The sequence below is a fragment of the Oncorhynchus masou genome, chromosome 8, assembly GCF_036934945.1.
Source record: "Oncorhynchus masou masou isolate Uvic2021 chromosome 8, UVic_Omas_1.1, whole genome shotgun sequence".
NCBI classification, from domain to species: Eukaryota; Metazoa; Chordata; class Actinopteri; order Salmoniformes; family Salmonidae; genus Oncorhynchus; species Oncorhynchus masou.
The window spans coordinates 15228050-15253547 of NC_088219.1; the positions used below are offsets into that span (position 1 = coordinate 15228050).

General features: G+C 46.6%; 1 protein-coding gene across 1 annotated transcript in view; it reads left to right on the forward strand.

Moving 5' to 3' along the window:
• LOC135544163 (protein phosphatase 3 catalytic subunit alpha-like) overlaps nucleotides 1-25498 on the forward strand; it is a 63642-nt gene that overhangs the window by 25987 nt on the left and 12157 nt on the right. The window contains exons 3-8 of the mRNA XM_064971583.1: nucleotides 12204-12328; nucleotides 14151-14262; nucleotides 16741-16886; nucleotides 17165-17304; nucleotides 22316-22393; nucleotides 22542-22644. Coding sequence (XP_064827655.1) covers nucleotides 12204-12328; nucleotides 14151-14262; nucleotides 16741-16886; nucleotides 17165-17304; nucleotides 22316-22393; nucleotides 22542-22644 — 704 coding nt within the window. The remainder of the gene's footprint in view (nucleotides 1-12203; nucleotides 12329-14150; nucleotides 14263-16740; nucleotides 16887-17164; nucleotides 17305-22315; nucleotides 22394-22541; nucleotides 22645-25498) is intronic.

Genomic DNA, 25498 nt, shown 5'->3' on the forward strand with positions numbered 1-25498 from the left:
GGGGAGAGGAGGACTGGAGTAAGGTATTAGAGATGGAGGGAGAGGAGGACTGGAGTAAGGTATTAGAGATGGAGGGAGAGGAGGACTGGAGTAAAGTATTAGAGATGGAGGGAGAGGAGGACTGGAGTAAGGTATTAGAGATGGAGGGAGGGGAGGGAGAGGAGGACTGGAGTAAGGTATTATAGATGGAGGGAGAGGAGGACTGGAGTAAAGTATTAGAGATGAAGGGAGAGAAGGACTGGAGTAAAGTATTATAGATGGAGGGAGAGGAGGGAGAGGAGGACTGGAGTAAGGTATTATAGATGGAGGGAGAGGAGGGAGAGGAGGATTGGAGTAAGGTATTATGGAGGGAGAGGAGGGAGAGGACGACTGGAGTAAGGTATTATAGATGGAGGGAGAGGAGGACTGGAGTAAGGTATTAGAGATGGAGGGAGTGGAGGACTGGAGTAAAGTATTAGAGATGGAGGGAGTGGAGGACTGGAGTAAAGTATTAGAGATGGAGGGGAGAAGGACTGGAGTAAAGTATTAGAGATGGAGGGAGAGATGGACTGGAGTAAGGTATTATAGATGGAGGGAGAGGAGGACTGGAGTAAGGTATTAGAGATGGAGAGAGAGGAGGGAGAGGAGGACTGGAGTAAGGTTTTATAGATGGAGGGAGAGGAGGACTGGAGTAAGGTATTATAGATGGAGGGAGAGGAGGACTGGAGTAAGGTATTAGAGATGGAGGGAGAGGAGGACTGGAGTAAGGTATTATAGATGGAGGGAGAGGAGGACTGGAGTAAGGTATTAGAGATGGAGAGAGAGGAGGACTTGAGTAAGGTATTAGAGATGGAGGGAGAGGAGGACTGGAGTAAGGTATTATAGATGGAGGGAGAGGAGGACTGGAGTAAGGTATTAGAGATGGAGGGAGAGGAGGACTGGAGTAAGGTATTAGAGATGGAGAGAGGGAGGACTGGAGTAAGGTATTAGAGATGGAGGAGAGAGGAGGACTGGAGTAAGGTATTAGAGATGGAGAGGAGAGAGGAGGACTGGAGTAAGGTATTAGAGATGGAGGGAGAGGAGGACTGGAGTAAGGTATTATAGATGGAGGCAGAGGAGGACTGGAGTAAGGTATTATAGATGGAGGGAGAGGAGGACTGGAGTAAGGTATTAGAGATGGAGAGAGAGGAGGACTGGAGTAAGGTATTATAGATGGAGAGAGAGGAGGACTGGAGTAAGGTATTATAGATGGAGGGAGAGGAGGACTGGAGTAAGGTATTATAGATGGAGAGAGAGGAGGACTGGAGTAAGGTATTAGAGATGGAGAGAGAGGAGGACTGGAGTAAGGTATTAGAGATGGAGAGAGAGGAGGACTGGAGTAAGGTATTAGAGATGGAGAGAGAGGAGGACTGGAGTAAGGTATTATAGATGGAGGGAGAGGAGGACTGGAGTAAGGTTTTATAGATGGAGGCAGAGGAGGACTGGAGTAAGGTATTATAGATGGAGGGAGAGGAGGACTGGAGTAAAGTATTAGAGATGGAGAGAGAGGAGGACTGGAGTAAGGTATTATAGATGGAGGGAGAGGAGGACTGGAGTAAGGTATTAGAGATGGAGGGAGAGGAGGACTGGAGTAAAGTATTATAGATGGAGGCAGAGGAGGACTGGAGTAAGGTATTATAGATGGAGGGAGAGGAGGACTGGAGTAAGGTATTAGAGATGGAGAGAGAGGAGGACTGGAGTAAGGTATTATAGATGGAGAGAGAGGAGGACTGGAGTAAGGTATTATAGATGGAGGGAGAGGAGGACTGGAGTAAGGTATTATAGATGGAGGGAGAGGAGATGGAGAGAGGAGGACTGGAGTAAGGTATTAGAGATGGAGAGAGAGGAGGACTGGAGTAAGGTATTAGAGATGGAGAGAGAGGAGGACTGGAGTAAGGTATTATAGATGGAGGGAGGGGAGAGAGAGGAGGACTGGAGTAAGGTATTATTAGATGGAGAGAGAGGAGGACTGGAGTAAGGTATTATAGATGGAGGAGAGAGGAGGACTGGAGTAAGGTATTAGAGATGGAGAGAGAGGAGGACTGGAGTAAGGTATTATAGATGGAGGGAGAGGAGGACTGGAGTAAGGTATTATTGATGGAGGAGAGGAGGACTGGAGTAAGGTATTATAGATGGAGGAGAGGAGGACTGGAGTAAGGTATTATAGATGGAGGGAGGAGGACTGGACTGGAGTAAGGTATTATTGATGGAGAGAGAGGAGGACTGGAGTAAGGTATTATAGATGGAGGGAGAGGAGGACTGGAGTAAGGTATTATAGATGGAGGAGAGGAGGACTGGAGTAAGGTATTATGGAGAGAGAGGAGGACTGATGGAGAGATGGAGGAGGACTGGAGTAAGGTAGAGATGGAGAGAGAGGAGGACTGGAGTAAGGTATTATAGATGGAGGGAGAGGAGGACTGGAGTAAGGTATTATAGATGGAGGGAGAGGAGGACTGGAGTAAGGTATTATAGATGGAGGCAGAGGAGGACTGGAGTAAGGTATTATAGATGGAGGGAGAGGAGGACTGGAGTAAGGTATTAGAGATGGAGGGAGGAGGACTGGAGTAAGGAGGACTGGAGTAAGGTATTATAGATGGAGGGAGAGGAGGACTGGAGTAAGGTATTAGAGATGGAGGAGAGGAGGACTGGAGTAAGGTATTATAGATGGAGGGAGAGGAGGACTGGAGTAAGGTATTATAGATGGAGGGAGAGGAGGACTGGAGTAAGGTATTATAGATGGAGGAGAGGAGGACTGGAGTAAGGTATTAGAGATGGAGGGAGAGGAGGACTGGACTGGAGTAAGGTATTAGAGATGGAGGAGAGGAGGACTGGACTAAGGAGTGGAAGGTGGATAAGGTATTAGAGATGGAGAGAGAGGAGGACTGGAGTAAGGTATTATAGATGGAGTAAGGTATTATTGATGGAGAGAGAGGAGGACTGGAGTAAGGTATTATTGATGGAGGGAGAGGAGGACTGGAGTAAGGTATTATAGATGGAGAGAGAGGAGGACTGGAGTAAGGTATTAGAGATGGAGGGAGAGGAGGACTGGAGTAAGGTATTATAGATGGAGGGAGAGGAGGACTGGAGTAAGGTATTAGAGATGGAGGGAGAGGAGGACTGGAGTAAGGTATTAGAGATGGAGAGAGAGGAGGACTGGAGTAAGGTATTATAGATGGAGGGAGAGGAGGACTGGAGTAAGGTATTAGATGGAGGGAGAGGAGGACTGGAGTAAGGTATTAGAGATGGAGGGAGAGGAGGACTGGAGTAAGGTATTAGAGATGGAGGGAGAGGAGGACTGGAGTAAGGTAGAGATGGAGAGAGAGGAGGACTGGAGTAAGGTATTAGAGATGGAGAGAGAGGAGGACTGGAGTAAGGTATTAGAGATGGAGGGAGAGGAGGACTGGAGTAAGGTATTAGAGATGGAGGGAGAGGAGGACTGGAGTAAGGTATTAGAGATGGAGGGAGGAGGACTGGAGGGTAGGATGGAGGGAGAGGAGGACTGGAGTAAGGTATTAGAGATGGAGGGAGAGGAGGACTGGAGTAAGGTATTAGAGATGGAGAGAGAGGAGGACTGGAGTAAGGTATTAGAGATGGAGGGAGGGAGAGGAGGACTGGAGTAAGGTATTATGGAGGATGGAGTAAGGTATTATAGATGGAGGAGAGGAGGACTGGAGTAAGGTTTTATAGATGGAGGGAGAGGAGGACTGGAGTAAGGTATTATTGATGGAGGGAGAGGAGGACTGGAGTAAGGTATTATTGATGGAGGGAGAGGAGGACTGGAATAAGGTATTAGAGATGGAGGGAGAGGAGGGAGAGGAGGACTGGAGTAAGGTATTATAGATGGAGGGAGAGGAGGACTGGAGTAAGGTATTATAGATGGAGGGAGAGGAGGACTGGAGTAAGGTATTATAGATGGAGGGAGAGGAGGACTGGAGTAAGGTATTATAGATGGAGGGAGAGGAGGACTGGAGTAAGGTATTATTGATGGAGGGAGAGGAGGACTGGAGTAAGGTATGGTATGGAGAGAGGAGGGAGAGGAGGACTGGAGTAAGGTATTATAGATGGAGGGAGAGGAGGACTGGAGTAAGGTATTAGAGATGGAGGGAGAGGAGGACTGGAGTAAAGTATTAGAGATGGAGGGAGAGGAGGACTGGAGTAAGGTATTATAGATGGAGGGGGAGAGGAGGACTGGAGTAAGGTATTATAGATGGAGGGAGTGGAGGACTGGAGTAAGGTATTAGAGATGGAGGGAGAAGGACTGGAGTAAAGTATTAGAGATGGAGGGAGAGGAGGACTGGAGTAAGGTATTATAGATGGAGAGAGAGGAGGACTGGAGTAAGGTATTATAGATGGAGGGAGAGGAGGACTGGAGTAAGTTATTAGAGATGGAGGGAGAGCAGGACGGGAGTAAGTTATTAGAGATGGAGGGAGAGCAGGACTGGAGTAAGGTATTAGAGATGGAGGGAGAGGAGGACTGGAGTAAGGTATTATAGATGGAGGGAGAGGAGGATTGGAGTAAGGTATTATTGATGGAGGTAGAGGATGACTGGAGTAAGGTATTATAGATGGAGGGAGTGGAGGACTGGAGTAAGGTATTATGATGGAGGGAGAGGAGGACTGGAGTAAGGTATTATAGATGGAGGGTGTGGAGGACTGGAGTAAGGTATTAGAGATGGAGGGAGAGGGGGGAGAGGAGGACTGGAGTAAGGTATTATAGATGGAGGGAGAGGAGGACTGGAGTAAGGTATTAGAGATGGAGGGAGAGGAGGACTGGAGTAAGGTATTAGAGATGGAGGGAGAGGAGGACTGGAGTAAGGTATTAGAGATGGAGGGAGAGGGGGGAGCGGAGGACTGGAGTAAGGTATTATAGATGGAGGGAGAGGAGGACTGGAGTAAGGTATTAGAGATGGAGGGAGAGAGGAGGACTGGAGTAAGTATTATAGATGGAGAGGAGGGAGAGAGGACTGGAGTAAGGTATTATAGATGGAGGGAGAGGAGGGAGAGGACTGGAGTAAGGTATTATGGAGATGGAGGGAGAGGAGGACTGGAGTAAGGTATTATAGATGGAGGGAGAGGAGGACTGGAGTAAGGTATTAGAGATGGAGGGAGTGGAGGACTGGAGTAAAGGTATTAGAGATGGAGGGAGAGGAGGACTGGAGTAAAGTATTAGAGATGGAGGGAGAAGGACTGGAGTAAAGTATTAGAGATGGAGGGAGAGATGGACTGGAGTAAGGTATTATAGATGGAGGGAGAGGAGGACTGGAGTAAGGTATTAGAGATGGAGAGAGAGGAGGGAGAGGAGGACTGGAGTAAGGTTTTCGAGATGGAGGGAGAGGAGGACTGGAGTAAGGTATTATAGATGGAGGGAGAGGAGGACTGGAGTAAGGTATTAGAGATGGAGGGAGAGGAGGACTGGAGTAAGGTATTATAGATGGAGGGAGAGGAGGACTGGACTGGAGTAAGGTATTAGAGATGGAGGGAGAGGAGGACTGGAGTAAGGTATTAGAGATGGAGGGAGAGGAGGACTGGAGTAAGGTATTATAGATGGAGGGAGAGGAGGACTGGAGTAAGGTATTAGAGATGGAGGGAGAGGAGGACTGGAGTAAGGTATTAGAGATGGAGAGAGAGGAGGACTGGAGTAAGGTATTAGAGATGGAGGGAGGGAGAGGAGGACTGGAGTAAGGTATTAGAGATGGAGGGAGAGGAGGACTGGAGTAAGGTATTATAGATGGAGGGAGAGGAGGACTGGAGTAAGGTATTATAGATGGAGGGAGAGGAGGACTGGAGTAAGGTATTATAGATGGAGGAGAAGAGGACTGGAGTAAGGTATTATAGATGGAGGGAGAGGAGGACTGGAGTAAGGTATTAGAGAGAGGAGGACTGGAGAAGGACTGGAGTAAGGTATTAGAGATGGAGGGTATTAGAGGAGGACTGGAGGAGTAAGGTATTATAGATGGAGGGAGAGGAGGACTGGAGTAAGGTATTATAGATGGAGGGAGAGGACTGGACTAAGGTATTATAGATGGAGGGAGAGGAGGACTGGAGTAAAGTATTATAGATGGAGAGAGGAGGACTGGAGTAAGGTATTATAGATGGAGGAGAGGAGGACTGGAGTAAGGTATTAGAGATGGAGGGAGAGGAGGACTGGAGTAAAGTATTATAGATGGAGGCAGAGGATTATATTATAGATGGAGGGAGAGGAGGACTGGAGTAAGGTATTAGAGATGGAGAGAGAGGAGGACTGGAGTAAGGTATTATAGATGGAGGGAGAGGAGGACTGGAGTAAGGTATTATAGATGGAGGGAGAGGAGGACTGGAGTAAGGTATTATAGATGGAGAGAGGAGGACTGGAGTAAGGTATTAGAGATGGAGAGAGAGGAGGACTGGAGTAAGGTATTATAGATGGAGGAGAGGAGGACTGGAGAGTAAAGGTATTATTGATGGAGTGAGAGGAGGACTGGAGTAAGGTATTATTGATGGAGAGAGAGGAGGACTGGAGTAAGGTATTAGTGATGGAGAGAGAGGAGGACTGGAGTAAGGTATTATTGATGGAGAGAGAGGAGGACTGGAGTAAGGTATTAGGGAGATGGAGGTAGATGGAGGACTGGAGTAAGGTATTATAGATGGAGGGAGAGGAGGACTGGAGTAAGGTATTATAGATGGAGAGAGGACTGGAGTAAGGTATTAGAGATGGAGAGAGAGGAGGACTGGAGTAAGGTATTATAGATGGAGGGAGAGGAGGACTGGAGTAAGGTATTATAGATGGAGGGAGAGGAGGACTGGAGTAAGGTATTATAGATGGAGGGAGGACTGGAGTAAGGTATTAGAGATGGAGAGAGAGGAGGACTGGAGTAAGGTATTAGAGATGGAGAGAGAGGAGGACTGGAGTAAGGTATTAGAGATGGAGGGAGGAGGAGTAAGGTACTGATGGAGTAAGGTGGATTATAGATGGAGGAGAGGAGGACTGGAGTAAGGTATTATAGATGGAGAGAGAGGAGGACTGGAGTAAGGTATTAGAGATGGAGAGAGAGGAGGACTGGAGTAAGGTATTATAGATGGAGGGAGAGGAGGACTGGAGTAAGGTATTAGAGATGGAGGGAGAGGAGGACTGGAGTAAGGTATTATAGATGGAGGCAGAGGAGGACTGGAGTAAGGTATTATAGATGGAGGGAGAGGAGGACTGGAGTAAGGTATTAGAGATGGAGAGAGAGGAGGACTGGAGTAAGGTATTATAGATGGAGAGAGAGGAGGACTGGAGTAAGGTATTATAGATGGAGGGAGAGGAGGACTGGAGTAAGGTATTATAGATGGAGAGAGAGGAGGACTGGAGTAAGGTATTAGAGATGGAGAGAGAGGAGGACTGGAGTAAGGTATTAGAGATGGAGAGAGAGGAGGACTGGAGTAAGGTATTAGAGATGGAGAGAGAGGAGGACTGGAGTAAGGTATTATAGATGGAGGGAGAGGAGGACTGGAGTAAGGTATTATAGATGGAGAGAGAGGAGGACTGGAGTAAGGTATTATTGATGGAGGGAGAGGAGGACTGGAGTAAGGTATTATAGATGGAGAGAGAGGAGGACTGGAGTAAGGTATTAGAGATGGAGAGAGAGGAGGACTGGAGTAAGGTATTATAGATGGAGGGAGAGGAGGACTGGAGTAAGGTATTAGAGATGGAGGGAGAGGAGGACTGGAGTAAGGTATTATAGATGGAGGCAGAGGAGGACTGGAGTAAGGTATTAGAGATGGAGAGAGAGGAGGACTGGAGTAAGGTATTATAGATGGAGGGAGAGGAGGACTGGAGTAAGGTATTAGAGATGGAGGGAGAGGAGGACTGGAGTAAGGTATTAGAGATGGAGAGAGAGGAGGACTGGAGTAAGGTATTATAGATGGAGGGAGAGGAGGACTGGAGTAAGGTATTAGAGATGGAGAGAGAGGAGGACTGGAGTAAGGTATTAGAGATGGAGGGAGAGGAGGACTGGAGTAAGGTATTAGAGATGGAGGGAGAGGAGGACTGGAGTAAGGTATTAGAGATGGAGGGAGAGGAGGACTGGAGTAAGGTATTAGAGATGGAGAGAGAGGAGGACTGGAGTAAGGTATTAGAGATGGAGGGAGAGGAGGACTGGAGTAAGGTATTAGAGATGGAGGGGAGAGGAGGACTGGAGTAAGGTATTATAGATGGAGGGAGAGGAGGACTGGAGTAAGGTATTAGAGATGGAGAGAGGAGGACTGGAGTAAGGTATTATAGATGGATGGAGATTAGAGATGGAGGGAGGGAGGACTGGAGTAAGGTATTAGAGATGGAGAGAGAGGAGGACTGGAGTAAGGTATTAGAGATGGAGGGAGGGAGAGGAGGACTGGAGTAAGGTATTATAGATGGAGGGTATTAGAGGAGGACTGGAGTAAGGTATTAGAGATGGAGGGAGAGGAGGACTGGAGTAAGGTATTAGAGATGGAGGAGAGGAGGACTGGAGTAAGGTATTATAGATGGAGGGAGAGGAGGACTGGAGTAAGGTATTATAGATGGAGGAGGAGGACTGGAGTAAGGTATTATAGATGGAGTAGGAGGACTGGAGTAGGTATTATAGATGGAGAGAGAGGAGGACTGGAGTAAGGTATTATAGATGGAGAGGAGAGGAGGACTGGAGTAAGGTATTATAGATGGAGAGAGAGGAGGACTGGAGTAAGGTATTATAGATGGAGGAGAGGAGGAGGACTGGAGTAAGGTATTATAGATGGAGGGAGGAGGATTATAGATGGACTGGAGTAAAGGTATTATAGATGGAGAGGAGAGGAGGACTGGAGTAAGGTATTAGAGATGGAGAGAGAGGAGGACTGGAGTAAGGTATTAGAGATGGAGAGAGAGGAGGACTGGAGTAAGGTATTATAGATGGAGAGAGAGGAGGACTGGAGTAAGGTATTATAGATGGAGGAGAGGAGGACTGGAGTAAGGTATTATAGATGGAGGGAGAGGAGGACTGGAGTAAGGTATTAGAGATGGAGGGAGAGGAGGATGGATGGAGAGAGGAGGACTGGAGTAAGGTATTAGAGATGGAGGGAGAGGAGGACTGGAGTAAGGTATTAGAGATGGAGGGAGAGGAGGACTGGAGGGTATTATAGATGGAGGAGAGGAGGACTGGAGTAAGGTATTAGAGATGGAGGAGAGGACTGGAGTAAGGTATTAGAGATGGAGGGAGAGGAGGACTGGAGTAAGGTATTAGAGATGGAGGGAGAGGAGGACTGGAGTAAGGTATTATAGATGGAGGGAGAGGAGGACTGGAGTAAGGTATTAGAGATGGAGGAGAGGAGGACTGGAGTAAGGTATTAGAGATGGAGGGAGAGGAGGAGGACTAAGGTATTAGAGATGGAAGGTATTATAGATGGAGGGAGAGGAGGACTGGAGTAAGGTATTAGAGATGGAGGGAGAGAGGACTGGAGTAAGTATTAGAGATGGAGGGAGAGGAGGACTGGAGTAAGGTATTAGAGATGGAGAGAGAGGAGGACTGGAGTAAGGTATTAGAGATGGAGGGAGAGGAGGACTGGAGTAAGGTATTATAGATGGAGGGAGAGGAGGACTGGAGTAAGGTATTAGAGATGGAGGGAGAGATGGAGAGATGGAGGAGGACTGGAGTAAGGTATTAGAGATGGAGTAAGGAGATGGAGGACTGGGTAAGGTAGAGATGGAGGAGAGGAGGACTGGAGTAAGGTATTAGAGATGGAGGGAGAGGAGGACTGGAGTAAGGTATTAGAGATGGAGAGAGAGGAGGACTGGAGTAAGGTATTAGAGATGGAGGGAGAGGAGGACTGGAGTAAGGTATTAGAGATGGAGGCAGAGGAGGACTGGAGTAAGGTATTATAGATGGAGAGAGAGGAGGACTGGAGTAAGGTATTAGAGATGGAGGGAGAGGAGGACTGGAGTAAGGTATTATAGATGGAGGGAGGGGAGGACTGAAGTAAGGTATTATAGATGGAGGCAGAGGAGGACTGGAGTAAGGTATTAGAGATGGAGGCAGAGGAGGACTGGAGTAAGGTATTATAGATGGAGAGAGAGGAGGACTGGAGTAAGGTATTATAGATGGAGAGAGAGGAGGACTGGAGTAAGGTATTAGAGATGGAGGCAGAGGAGGACTGGAGTAAGGTATTATAGATGGAGAGAGAGGAGGACTGGAGTAAGGTATTATAGATGGAGGGAGGGGAGAGAGAGGAGGACTGGAGTAAGTTATTATAGATGGAGGGAGAGGAGGACTGAGTAAGGTATTATAGATGGAGGGAGGGGAGAGAGAGGAGGACTGGAGTAAGGTATTATAGATGGAGGGAGGGGAGAGAGAGGAGGACTGGAATAAGGTATTATAGCACACAGGAACTCCCCGTTGACCATGTTACATCAGTATAATAAGTGTTCATCCAGCAACAATGAGACTGGGCTGTAACATGAGGCTTTTGCTTTGTCGGATAACTGCCATTTGTATTTGTATCTTGTGTTTATACAGGTGATCCCATTGAGATTATAAGTCTATTTGTACAGGGGCAGGGGCAGTCCTGTGCTATGATTTACTTTAAAATAGGCACACTGTGTATCACTGACATTAGGGGACATAGGTTATTTAAAATATTTGATTAATTTGGTATCATTGCCCATTTTCATTTAATTCCTGCTCTGAAAGTCCTTAGTTGCCATTGTACACATGCTGCCAGTTGTACCCAATATGAATTAACATAGCACACAGATGTTTCCTCCGCTTGGGACTGACTCATTGGTAGACTGGCCTTGACTGATTGGTGGACTGACTGATGAAATGGTTGATTGATTGTTGGGAGATGGAAAATGGAGACAGGATACCTTAGTTACAGTGCAGGAGTAGTCCTTGCCCCCTCTGGTAAACTAGCACCACAAAAGGAGGCTAACATGCTTTATTTATTCAGCATGAAATATGGATGATGATGTGTGTATCAGTGCATGGACATCTGTCTGCATGGAGCTGCAACTGTGGAGCTCTATGTAGGACTACTGGACTACTGTGCCCTCACTAGCACTGTGTGTAAACATCTGTGCGTACTTGTGCATGAATGTGTGTCTGTGTGTGTTTATGCATTCATGTACTACTGTATGTGCTGTTCACATATGCTATTTGTGCGTATGTCTGTGTGTGTGTGTTTGATTCCTTTAGTCACACAAGCAGAGGCTCCCACATACTCACATTGCTCTGAGTTTTGAGTGGGCGAAGGCCACAGTGGAGCTGATAGGAGGAGAGAGAGGGGAGGAGAAGATAGGGGGGAGGGGGGAGAGGACAGGGGATGCAGGAGTGGAGCAGGAGGAGAGGAGAGAGGATGCAGGAGTGGCGTGGGAGTAGGGGAAGGAGGAGTGGAGAGGAGAGGGAGGCGAGGAGAGGAATGAATGAAGGAAGGAAGGAAGGAAGGAAGGAAGGAAGGAAGGAAGGAGAGGAGAGGAGAGGAGAGGAGAGGAGAGGAGAGGAGAGGAGAGGAGAGGAGAGGAGAGGAGAGGAGAGAAATAGAGTGAAAGAGTAGAAAACAGGGGAAAGATGAAATAATAAAAGGTATGTTTGCACACTGTAGTGCCACCGTGTTGAGCTCGCGAGTCCAGTTGTTATTGTCCTCAGGGGAGTGGAGCAGCCAGCCAGTCCCAAGCTCCCAGGCTCCCTCCCCCAGGCCCAGGGTCACGGAGCCACCCACACCTCCTACTGGGGGTAGAAAAAGAGAGGCATCTGGGGCATAAACCCAGGCAGCATCTCCATGCCAACACTGCGTGAGGGCGAGAGAAATGAAAACTATTTTATTTCATTATTTCTTCTCATAAAAATCACGTTGCCACGACAACAAGAGTTTGCAACTTCTACAGCTCTCTCTCTCTTCTCTCTCTCTCTCTCTCTCTCTCTCTCTCTCTCTCTCTCTCTCTCTCTCTCTCTCTTTTTCTCTCTCTGGGAAAATCAATGAGCCAAGAAGCAGCACAGATCTTCTACTGTCTAACTTACACAGGGAAAGCATGCATCACACACTCTCTTTTTTTCTCTGTACCACACACACACAGACAGGCATCCAAGCACACACACACACCCTTGTATCCTTTATCTTCTATAAAATCCCCTCTGTTATGTACAGTATGTAGTAGTGCTAACAGACCCGGTGATCATGTGTTATTGTGTTCTCATGGTGTGGGAATTGATGTTTTGCAGTGTGTGGGGACATCCATGGGCAGTTTTTTGACCTTATGAAGCTGTTTGAGGTGGGTGGCTCGCCGGCTACGACGCGGTACCTCTTCCTGGGAGACTATGTGGACCGGGGATACTTCAGTATCGAGGTAAGAGACACCCACCGAACATCCTTCACCCTTAATCCTCATAAACTATTAGTATCTTTGTCTGTACGTATACCAGTGTTTAATTCAACACCTCAATTGAATCCAATGCACAGAGAGAGATATACCATATACACACGCCAGACCAGTGGAGGCTGGTGGGAGAAGCTATAGGAGGACAGCAAATTGTAATGGCTGGAATGGAACGGAGTCAAACGTGTTTTTTATATGTTTGATACCGTTCCATTGATTCCATTCCAGCCATTACAAGGAGCCCCGTCCTTCTATAGCTCCTCCCACCAGCTTCCTCTACTCCAGACCTGGTTATGAGGATTTCTGCCCAAGCTCCCAATCCCCGAATATTATCTCTCTACCTGTTTGGTTGTGACTGGAGGGCTTTCCTATAAGGAGCCATCAAGAGCTCTCCTTTAAATTGAAGGCATTCTGCTGTTTCCACCGAGATGTGATCCCTCCCTGTGCCCCTCCTTGCACTCTGCTGTTTCCACCGAGGTGTGATCCCTCCCTGTGCCCCTCCTTGCACTCTGCTGTTTCCACCGAGATGTGATCCCTCCCTGTGCCCCTCCTTGCACTCTGCTGTTTCCACCGAGATGTGATCCCTCCCTGTGCCCCTCCTTGCACTCTGCTGTTTCCACCGAGATGTGATCCACCCTGTGCCCCTCCTTGCACTCTGCTGTTTCCACCGAGATGTGATCCCTCCCTGTGCCCCTCCTTGCACTCTGCTGTTTCCACCGAGATGTGATCCCTCCCTGTGCCCCTCCTTGCACTCTGCTGTTTCCACCGAGATGTGATCCTCCCTGTGCCCCTCCTTGCACTCTGCTGTTTCCACCGAGATGTGATCCCTCCCTGTGCCCCTCCTTGCACTCTGCTGTTTCCACCGAGATGTGATCCCTCCCTGTGCCCCTCCTTGCACTCTGCTGTTTCCACCGAGATGTGATCCCTCCCTGTGCCCCTCCTTGCACTCTGCTGTTTCCACCGAGATGTGATCCAGTCCCTGTGCCCCTCCTTGTTGGCACCCTGTCCTTGCAATTCTCATGTTTCCACCGAGATGTGATCCCTCCCTGTGCCCCTCCTTGCACTCTGCTGTTTCCACCGAGATGGGACAGAAGTGATCCTCCCTGTGCCCCTCCTTGCACTCTGCTGTTTCCACCGAGATGTGATCCCTCCCTGTGCCCCTCCTTGCACTCTGCTGTTTCCACCGAGATGTGATCCCTCCCTGTGCCCCTCCTTGCACTCTGCTGCTTCCACACTCTGCGTGACGAGGAGCTATAGTGCACTGAAACCCTGGAAAAACCGTGATGAGGAAGGACGAATCATCAGTCACAATGCAGATGCTGACACGCTGCATTTGCATAAAGGAGAGCTTTCCTGTTGGCATGAGGGGTTGATTGTCCTTAAACAGACTGGCTCCACCAATTCTCATGATTATCATACTATCTTTATCAGCTGTCACGAAATCAATGACTGGGGGTCGCTCAGTCATTGAGGTGATGCATAATCATCTATGATTAAATGGAGGATAATTAGAGTTCAAATAAAGGTCAATTTTAGACTTTTTTCTGATTTGAGCTTAGGGCAGTCATTGATTGTGTTACAGTCTGATTTTATCATTCTGATTTGAGCTTAGGGCAGTCATTGATCGTGATGCAGTCTGATTTTGGCATTCCTATGTCATGTTATATAACGTTGATTTGTTATTGTCAAGCTGCAGCCTGGTGCATGCCCCCGAACTGTGTATTTTATCATGGTGTGTATTTGTGTGTATATAAACTGAGCTAATAACCCTCTTTATCTACTCTCTTGACAGTGTGTTTTGTATCTTTGGTCGTTGAAAATCCTCTACCCAAAGACACTATTTTTACTGCGAGGAAACCACGAATGTAGACATTTGACAGAATACTTCACCTTCAAACAAGAATGTGAGTTCTGTCTCTCCAGAGACGTTCTATTTCTTTCTGTTTACTTCTGACGGGGACTTATCAATACCATGTCTCACCTGGAACACTATTGATGAAAACATATCTCATGCCTTGTTCCTTGAGACAGAAGGTGAGGAGGACAGGTAGATATGGGAGAGGAGCAAGCAAGAGGTGAGGAGGTAGAGTTGTTGTCTGGGGAGGAATGGGACAGAAGGTAGAGGTGTTGTCTGGGGAGGAATGGGACAGAAGGTAGAGGTGTTGTCTGGGGAGGAATGGGACAGAAGGTAGAGGTGTTGTCTGGGGAGGAATGGGACAGAAGGTAGAGGTGTTGTCTGGGGAGGAATGGGACAGAAGGTAGAGGTGTTGTCTGGGGAGGAATGGGACAGAAGGTAGAGGTGTTGTCTGGGGAGGAATGGGACAGAAGGTAGAGGTGTTGTCTGGGGAGGAATGGGACAGAAGGTAGAGGTGTTGTCTGGGGAGGAATGGGACAGAAGGTAGAGGTGTTGTCTGGGGAGGAATGGGACAGAAGGTAGAGGTGTTGTCTGGGGAGGAATGGGACAGAAGGTAGAGGTGTTGTCTGGGGAGGAATGGGACAGAAGGTAGAGGTGTTGTCTGGGGAGGAATGGGACAGAAGGTAGAGGTGTTGTCTGGGGAGGAATGGGACAGAAGGTAGAGGTGTTGTCTGGGGAGGAATGGGACAGAAGGTAGAGGTGTTGTCTGGGGAGGAATGGGACAGAAGGTAGAGGTGTTGTCTGGGGAGGAATGGGACAGAAGGTAGAGGTGTTGTCTGGGGAGGAATGGGACAGAAGGTAGAGGTGTTGTCTGGGGAGGAATGGGACAGAAGGTAGAGGTGTTGTCTGGGGAGGAATGGGACAGAAGGTAGAGGTGTTGTCTGGGGAGGAATGGGACAGAAGGTAGAGGTGTTGTCTGGGGAGGAATGGGACAGAAGGTAGAGGTGCTGTCGGGGAGGGGGATGGGACAGAAGGTAGATGTGTTGTCTGGGGAGGAATGGGACAGAAGGTAGAGGTGTTGTCTGGGGAGGAATGGGACAGAAGGTAGAGGTGTTGTCTGGGGAGGAATGGGACAGAAGGTAGAGGTGTTGTCTGGGGAGGAATGGGACAGAAGGTAGAGGTGTTGTCTGGGGAGGAATGGGACAGAAGGTAGAGGTGTTGTCTGGGGAGGAATGGGACAGAAGGTAGAGGTGTTGTCTGGGGAGGAATGGGACAGAAGGTAGAGGTGTTGTCTGGGGAGGAATGGGACAGAAGGTAGAGGTGTTGTCTGGGGAGGAATGGGACAGAAGGTAGAGGTGTTGTCTGGGGAGGAATGGGACAGAAGGTAGAGGTGTTGTCTGGGGAGGAATGGGACAGAAGGTAGATGTGTTGTCTGGGGAGGAATGGGACAGAAGGTAGAGGTGTTGTCTGGGGAGGAATGGGACAGAAGGTAGATGTGTTGTCTGGGGAGGAATGGGACAGAAGGTAGAGGTGTTGTCTGGGGAGGAATGGGACAGAAGGTAGAGGTGTTGTCTGGGGAGGAATGGGACAGAAGGTAGAGGTGTTGTCTGGGGAGGAATGGGACAGAAGGTAGAGGTGTTGTCTGGGGAGGAATGGGACAGAAGGTAGAGGTGTTGTCTGGGGAGGAATGGGACAGAAGGTAGAGGTGTTGTCTGGGGAGGAATGGGACAGAAGGTAGAGGTGTTGTCTGGGGAGGAATGGGACAGAAGGTAGAGGTGTTGTCTGGGGAGGAATGGGACAGAAGGTAGAGGTGTTGTCTGGGGAGGAATGGGACAGAAGGTAGAGGTGTTGTCTGGGGAGGAATGGGACAGAAGGTAGAGGTGTTGTCTGGGGAGGAATGGGACAGAAGGTAGAGGTGTTGTCTGGGGAGGAATGGGACAGAAGGTAGAGGTGTTGTCTGGGGAGGAATGGGACAGAAGGTAGAGGTGTTGTCTGGGGAGGAATGGGACAGAAGGTAGAGGTGTTGTCTGGGGAGGAATGGGACAGAAGGTAGATGTGTTGTCTGGGGAGGAATGGGACAGAAGGTAGAGGTGTTGTCTGGGGAGGAATGGGACAGAAGGTAGAGGTGTTGTCTGGGGAGGAATGGGACAGAAGGTAGAGGTGTTCTCTAGGTCTCTATTCATACATCCATGAAGAAGTGCATGATGAGGGTCATCTTGTTTCTCTCTGCTCAGTTTCATCCCATAATACAGCATATATTCTGTGTGTGTGTGAGTGTAGAAAGAGGATGGTTGGATGCTCTTGAGGATGAGATATTGTGTTGGATCTTTCTTGGAGGATCCATTCCAGGCTGAAATCTCTGTTACTTTTGAAACATGCGTTCATGTCAATGGTCAGCTTCTATAACAATTGAAGCTATTCGCCCATATCTGATATCAGTATTTCACCTTTACTGATGATGAGTCCCTGTGTGTATCATTCTTTTGATCTAGTTGTCTCTCTGTCTGCCCCTCTCCGTGGAAATCAGGTAAAATCAAGTACTCGGAGCAAGTGTATGATTCATGTATGGATGCTTTTGACTGCCTTCCCCTGGCTGCCCTCATGAACCAGCAGTTCCTGTGTGTCCACGGAGGACTCTCACCAGAAATACACACCTTAGATGACATAAAGAAGGTACTGAACCACACCCTAGCAGTACCGAGCCATGCATAGGAATATCACATATCATCACTTGTCTTTGCGTACTTGAGTACAGTATATGTGCATTTTGTGTGTGTGTGTGTGTGTGTGTGTGTGTGTGTGTGTGTGTGTGTGTGTGTGTGTGTGTGTGTGTGTGTGTGTGTGTGTGTGTGCCTGCCAACCTGCATGTGAGTGTGCGTGTCTGCATGTTTGTGATTGAAAATGTGTGTATTTGCTTGTGTCTGAATTCAGCATGGTTCTCTCTGCTGTAGATAGACCGGTTCAAGGAACCTCCAGCGTTTGGGCCCATGTGTGACCTACTGTGGTCTGACCCTCTGGAGGACTTTGGCAACGAGAAGACCCAGGAGTTCTTCAGCCACAACACAGTCCGAGGCTGCTCCTACTTCTACAGGTCAGCTCTTTCTCCACCTCAATCCTTTCTCATTACTGTTCCTCATGTTTTAGAGCCATCAGGTACCACCGTCTGGAGCTGTTGTCCAAACAATTACAGATGTAGGATCTTAATTTGATCACTCTTTTGTTGTTGAGAATTTTCCTGCACAGCTGGAAGTGCACGTTTGTTGTGCATTGCAGGTTTAAAACTTCTAAAGTTTGCCATTTCCACTTTAAAATGTAAGACTTGATTTGCACTAAGGAAAAATGTATCAACTATTACAAAAAATGTATATTAATTACAATGCACATAATAATTCACATTTCCTGTTGCTTCAGGACTATTCTCCTGCTGTAGCAAACTGGCTCAAATGAATATCTTACATCTATACCTCCAAACCAAAAGGAATAAATCCAATCTCACACACACACACACACACACACACACACACACACACACACACACACACACACACACACACACACACACACACACACAATTGTACAGACACACAGATATACAGCACATAAATACACACCACATATGTGCATCTGTGTTGCCTCTGCTCTGTATCCTGTAAGCCATAGTGTGTGGCATCATATGTCATGTCTGTGTGAGATGCAGCCGCTGCTCTGACCTACATTCTGGGTGCAGAGGGAATTTGGGCGGAAAGCCCTGGATCTATGGACTTCATACAATAGGCTCTCCAGGAGCTCAGGGCACGGACGTTATTCTGTTCTATGTTTTTCTTTCCTGAGTAAACCTTCTCACACTTAAATATTTAACACGCTGACGAAACTTTGATGGGGCTGTGGATGGCAGTGGCTGAGGGGAGGGGTAGAGGGGTTGGCGGCAGGAAGGGATGGGTCAGCTCAACCTCTGCCTATACACAGACTACAGACTACTGCGGGTATACTACTGCGGGTAGGCTAATACCCTCCACGACCACTAGGGGGCCCCCAAAAAGAAACTCAATCTGGGTCTCAAATTAGTTTTGAGAGTTAGCAAGTAGAATATGGGCCTCCCGAGTGGCACAGCGGTCTAAGGCATTACATTGCAGTGCTTGAGGTGTCACTACAGAAACGAGTTTGATTCTGGGCTGTGTCGCAGCCGGCCGCGACCGGGAGACCCATGAGGTGGCACACAATTGGGCCAGTGTTGACCGGGTTAGGGGAGGGTTTGGATGGCAAGGATGTCCTTGTCCCATCGCGTTTTAGCAACTCTTGTGGCGAGCCGGGCACATGCACACTGACTTCGGTCGCCAGGTGTACGGTGTTTCCTCCGACACATTGATGCGACTGGCTTAAGGGTTAAGCGTGCAGTGTGTCAAGAAGCAGTACGGCTTGGCAAGGTCGTGTTTCTGAGGACGAATGGCTCTCAACCTTCGCCACTCCCGAGTCCGTAAGGAATTTGCAGCGATGGGACAAGATTGTAACTACCAATTGGATATCACGAAATTGGGGAGAAAAAGAGGTCAAAAGTACATACACAAAAAGTAGAATACACAATGTGCAATTTCTAAATTTGGTAGTGCATCAGCAGTTTTGAAATTGAAGCGTTTCATTCCAAAACGCTATATCCATTTTCAGAAATGTTGGTAAATTAGGTTTTATTGTTTACAGAAATTATGGAAGAGATTAGTGTGTTTTTTCACTATCTAATAAAGGCATGGGGCTGTTCAATGACAGACCTGTATTTGTTTCAAATCTATCACTTGATGGTTTCATTTCAGAGAGACAAATACTCGTGTTTTTTTACAAAAATGTGCTCGGTTTTACACAGTTTTACAGTTTTACACAGTCAAATGTAACAAATAACTATATTTGTTTATAAATAAATGTACAAATAATAGATTTGTGACACCAATATTAACAAAAAAAATAACAATAATAATTCAGTACAGTAACATGAGATCTGTATGTGAAACATTTACATTTGACATGTTAGTCATTTAGCAGACGCTCTTATCCAGTGTGACTTACAGTTAGTGCATTCATCTTGAGATAGCTAGGTGGGACAACCACATATCACAGTCACATATACAGGATACGGACATTCCATTCCAGCTAAACACTGGATACATCATGAATGGTAAATAATGCATTGTGTCATTGTGGAGTCAATTTATTACAAATAAGAATAGAACACTTCTACATTCATGTGAATATGCTACCACAGATAATCCTGAATAAATCCTGAGTAATAATGAGTGAGAAGGTTACAGAGGGTCAAAGATCATACCCCCAAGACATGCTAACCTCTCACCATTACCAATAAAAGGGGAGGTTAGCATGTCTTGGGGGTATGATCTTTGACCCTCTGTAACTTTCATTTCATAATTCATTCAGGATTATCCATAATCAGTGTAGCATCCACATTCATGTAGAAGTGCTTAGAAACATATTCTATTCTTATCTACAATAAAAGTGTCTCCAAAATGACACAATACAAGATTTACTGTTCATTCCCATTGGGCACAAAATCACATAAAATACAACCAAAACAAACTGCAAAATGCATCCAACTAGTATGTAGAGTCACAAGCTTGATGTACTGTACTCATTGCATGCGAATATGGGACCAAATACTAGACTTTTGACCACATTATTCATAAGAATCTTTAGGGATGTCTAATTTTGACCCCTAGCTTTTTTTTATTCTCAAACAGAATCTCTTTCTCTGAGCAATTATATTAGAATAAAATAATAGAATTTCAAAATGTTTTGAGCACGCAACGTACCTCAGTATTTTAATTATTTATTTTACAGAGTCATAATCTTCATTAAGGGTGTCAATCATTTTGGACCTCACTGTATCTAAACCTTGTAGCAATTATCACCAAATGACCAACTGGGCAAGAAGGGCATGTGCCCATGGGCCCTGACCCCCAGGGGGCCCTCAATGATTTTGCTCGTCACTCTCACTCAGATATCATTTGAACATGGCATAAGTCATGGCAAAATATTTAGAACTGCAGGAAATGAACTTTAAAACTACAAAACGTCTCTCCGCTTCATGGTAAAATGTATAGAGTTGCGGGGAAAGGAAGTCTAACACTGCAACAAAACAATCCACTGCCAAGAGGGAGGCCACTGAAATGTTTTGCCCGCAAGGTGAGCCACCCCAAAAAACTAGGGGTGGCCCTGGGATGGGATGGAGAGTTTTGTACAATGCATGACTGTGTTATATTAACACCTCATTAGATGCATTTACACACAGAAACAAGCGCACCTCTCAGGGCGTTGGCCAGTCAGTTTGTGAGGGGGACTATGGTATCCCTGGTGATAGTAGGTGGTGTGGATGGATCCCAGCTGGCTTATGTCCATGTTTAAAAGGCTTTGTGTGTTCATGTGTGCTGTCTCATTCTGACTGACCACAGTAATACATTAAGGGAACTATCAGACAGCAACAAAACACTTTATGTAGTTCCACCCAGCATCCTTGTTGGTAGGTGATGGACTGAGCTTGTTTTGACATGATGAGGTGAAAAGGCTTATGGCCTGGTTTGTCAGTGAGGGGCCCTAATATTTTCTTCAGGGAAAGTCTCTGTAATGATTCTCATCAGTCACCCTGTAACCCTAAGGTTTCAGCACCTGAAAGGTTTACCAATACACAGGTTCAGAGAAACGCCCCAGTTGCCAAATCTGACACAGATATGAGAAGACCCCCTCCTCTGACCCACTGAGCCATGGATTAAAAAACTATGCACATTCGGACCAATCAATATGTGAGCTTGAGTCGTCAGCATGTGCATACCATTTTTTCATAACCTTTGTTATCCTGTTATTTTATGAATGTGATAATTTAACAGAAATGTGCATGTTTTAATTATGGCGATCATAGTCTCTCTTTTTTCTGTTCATCATTTCACAAAATAGACTATACGATTATATGACCGTATACACATTCAGACCTTCAGGAATCGGAATGGAATCAAGCTGAAGCTAAAACTGTATCTCTGTCTGAATCAGCGGGACGGAGTGACATACAGAGGGGTGATACATTAGACTGCTGGTGGAGGTTGTGAGGTTGAAGGAGAGGGATGTAGAGGAGGTGAGAGGAGGACTAGACATGTGCATAGGAACCTCCTACTCCAAACCAGGCGGTTGAAATGCATCGTGGGTGTAAAACAAGAGTCCGGGCAGGGGCCTGTATCAGCTCAACACTGCCATCTATCCCACAATTCCCCTGGGGCTCTGCAATGAGCTGTTGCTATGACAACCCACTCCTCCAGCCCAAACTGGAGCACGTGATAGGAAGAGGGATGGAAGGGAAGGAGTGATCTGTGTCGAGGGAGAAGAGAGAGGCGGAGGAACAATGCTGTCAAACCGGCCATCTTGTTAACAGTTGGCTTAAAGGATGGGGAAATATAGCAACAAATCTCACATTACCTGTCAGGGTAGAACTGACAGCCAGTTAGCAGTCAAATAATAGCGGACGTGGTTTGTTGTGTTTTTGAGCCAGTGAGTGGTATTAGGTTGCTTTGGGGCGAACTGGGAGCTGTGGGATGTGATGGGCTGGGCTGGGCTGGGCTGGGTTGACCTGGGTTGGCCTGGGATAGGCTGGGTTGGCTTGGGATGGGCTTGGCTGGGTTGACCTGGGATGGGCTGGGATGGGCTGGGTTGGCCTGGGATGGGCTGGGCTGGGATGGGCTGGGTTGACCTGGGATGGCCTGGGATGGGCTGGGCTGCTCTGATTTACATCATATTGAGCAGTGCTCTGATAACAACACACTGACGCCTGCTGACGCTCTGAACTGTTTTGTTGTGTTGTAGGACAATGTCAATGTTCTAGTCTGTGGCTGGACCAGGGGTATCATATTGTATTCTCTGTTTCGCGACTATAGTCATATAGTGTTTTTCCACTGTGTATTCAGATATGCTCTGTTACACAATACTTACAGTATGTATTCTGCATTTTGTTTGGTTACATAGGTCAGTGCTAGCTGTGTTGCTCTGTTATATGTGTCAAACAGTGTGAATTTAGATATGCCATCCCCAAAACCTTTTCTCCTTTTTCTGCCATGCAGTTATCCAGCTGTATGTGAGTTCCTACAGAACAATAACTTATTATCAGTCATCCGAGCACATGAAGCACAAGATGCTGGGTATGTACCAACACCACATCTTTCTCTCTCTCTTTATATCTTTTTCTTTCTCTCTCTTACAAACACTTTTAGCTTTAATACGATTCATGATTCATCCAGATGATTAACCTGAAAACCCGTCCCCCTCTCTATCTGTGCTGTCTTATAGCTACCGGATGTACCGGAAGAGCCAAACCACCGGCTTCCCCTCCCTCATCACTATCTTCTCAGCGCCAAACTACCTTGACGTTTACAACAACAAAGGTCAGTCTGTCTATTCCATGTATTTCTAGAGTATTTATATACGTACATATACATTTCAACTCAGTTTATCACAATTCCTGAAGTTTGGAACTTTGGAAGTACGCTTGGGGTCATTGTCCATTTGGAAGACCCATTTGCGACCAAGCTTTAACTTTCTGACTCATGTCTTGAGATGTTGCTTCAATATATCCACATAAATTTCCTCCCTCATGGTGTCATCTATTTTGTGAAGTGTACCAGTCCCTCCTGCAGCAAAGCACCCCCACATCATGATGCTGCCACCCTTGTGCTTCACAGTTGGGATGGTGTTCTTCGGCTTGCAAGCCTCCCCCATTTTCCTCCAAACATTACGATGGTCATTATGGCCAAAGAGTTCTATTTTTGTTTCATCAGACCAGAGGACATTTCTCCAAAAAGTACGATCTTTGTCCCCATGTGCAGTTGCAAACCGTAGTCTGGCTTTTTTATGGCGGTTTTGGAGCAGTGGCTTCTTCCTTGCTGAGTGGCCTTTCAGGTTATGTCGATATAGGAATTGTTTTACTGTGGATATAGATATGTTTGTACCTGTTTCCTCCAGTATCTTTCTTCACAAGGTCCTTTGCAGTTCTTCTGGGATTGATTTGCACCAAAGTACAGCCTTCCTGAGCTGTTTGAAAGCTACATGGTCCCATGGTGTTTATACTTGCGTACTATTGTTTGTACAGATGAATGTGGTACCTTCAGGCGTTTGGAAATTGCTCCCAAGGATGAACCAGACTTGTGGAGGTCTACAATTATTTTTCTGCGGTCTTCTTTTGATTTTCCCATGATGTCAAGCAAAGAGGCACGGAGTTTGAAGGTAGGCCATGACATACATCCACAGGTACACCTCCAATTGACTCAAATGATGTCAATCAGCCTATCAGAAGCTTCTAAAGCCATGACATAATTTTGTGGAATTTTCCAAGCTGTTTAAAAGCACAGTCAACTTAGTGTATGTCAATTTCTGACCACTGGAATTGTGATACAGTGAATTATAAGTGAAATCATTTTTCTGTTAACAATTGTTGGAAAAGTTTATTGTGTCATGCACAAAGTAGATATCCTAACCGACTTGCCAAAACTATAGTTTGTTAACAAGAAATTTGTGGAGTGGTTGAAAAACGGGTTTTAATGACTCCAACCTAAGTTTAAGTAAACTTCCAACTTCAACTGTACACAGTACTAGTCAAGGGTTTGGAGACACCTACTCAAACTGTACACAGTACCAGTCAAGGGTTTGGAGACACCTACTCAAACTGTACACAGTACTAGTCAAGGGTTTGGAGACATCTACTCAAACTGTACACAGTACTAGTCAAGGGTTTGGAGACACCTACTCAAACTGTACACAGTACTAGTCAAGGGTTTGGAGACACCTACTCAAACTGTACAAACTGTACACAGTACACAGTACAGTCAAGGGTTTGGAGACACCTACTCAAACTGTACACAGTACCAGTCAAGGGTTTGGAGACACCTACTCAAACTGTACACAGTACCAGTCAAGGGATTGAGACACCTACTCAAACTGTACACAGGACCAGTCAAGGGATTGGAGACACCTACTCAAACTGTACACAGTACCAGTCATGGGTTTGGAGACACCTACTCAAACTGTACACAGTACCAGTCAAGGGATTGGAGACATCTACTCAAACTGTACACAGTACTAGTCAAGGGTTTGGAGACACCTACTCAAACTGTACACAGTACCAGTCAAGGGTTTGGAGACACCTACTCAAACTGTACACAGTACCAGTCAAGGGTTTGGAGACACCTACTCAAACTGTACACAGTACTAGTCAAGGGTTTGGAGACACCTACTCAAACTGTACACAGTACTAGTCAAGGGTTTGGAGACACCTACTCAAACTGTACACAGTACCAGTCAAGGGATTGGAGACACCCACTCAAAATGTACACAGTACCAGTCAAGGGTTAGGAGACACCTACTCATTCTACATTGTAGACATCAAAACTATGAAATAACACATATGGAATCATGTAGTAACCAAAAAAGTGTTAAACAAATCTAAATATATTTTACATGTGATATTCTTCAAAGTAGCCACCCATTGCCTTGATGACAGCTTTGCACACTCTTGGCATTCTATCAACCAGCTTCACCTGGAATGCTTTTCCAACAGTCTTGAAGGAGTTCCCACATATGCTGAGCACTTGTCTGCTTTTCCTTCACTCTGCGGTCCAACTCATCCCAAACCATCTCAATTGGGTTGAGGTTGGGTGATTGTGGAGGCCAGGTCATCTGATGCAGCACTCCATCACTCTCCTTCTTGGTCAAAATAGCCCTTACACGGCCTGGAGATGTGTTGGGTCATTGTCCTGTTGAAAAACAATAGTTAGTCCCACTAAGCGCAAACCAGATGGGATGGCGTATCGCTGCCGAATGCTGTGGTAGCCATGCTGGTTAAGTGTGCCTTGAATTCTAAATAAATCACTGAAAGTGTCACCAGCCAAGCTCTCCCAAATAATTATTTGTGGAAAAGTTCATTTGTTGAATTTCTTTCCTTCTTAATGCGTTTGAGCCAATCAAAATTTAGTTCATTGGCCAGATGGAAGCCACTCCTCAGTAAAAGGCACATGACATCCACAATTCACCTGAACGCTCTCAGACCATGAGAAACAAGATTCTCTGGTCTGATGAAACCAAGATTGAACTCTTTGGCCTGAATGCCAAGTGTCACGTCTGGAAGAAACCTTGCACCATCCCTACGTTGAAGCATGGTGGTGGCAGCATCATGCTGTGGTTGTGTTTTTCAGCGGCAGGGATTGGGAGACTAGTCAGGATCAAGGCAAAGATGAACGGAATAAAGTACAAAG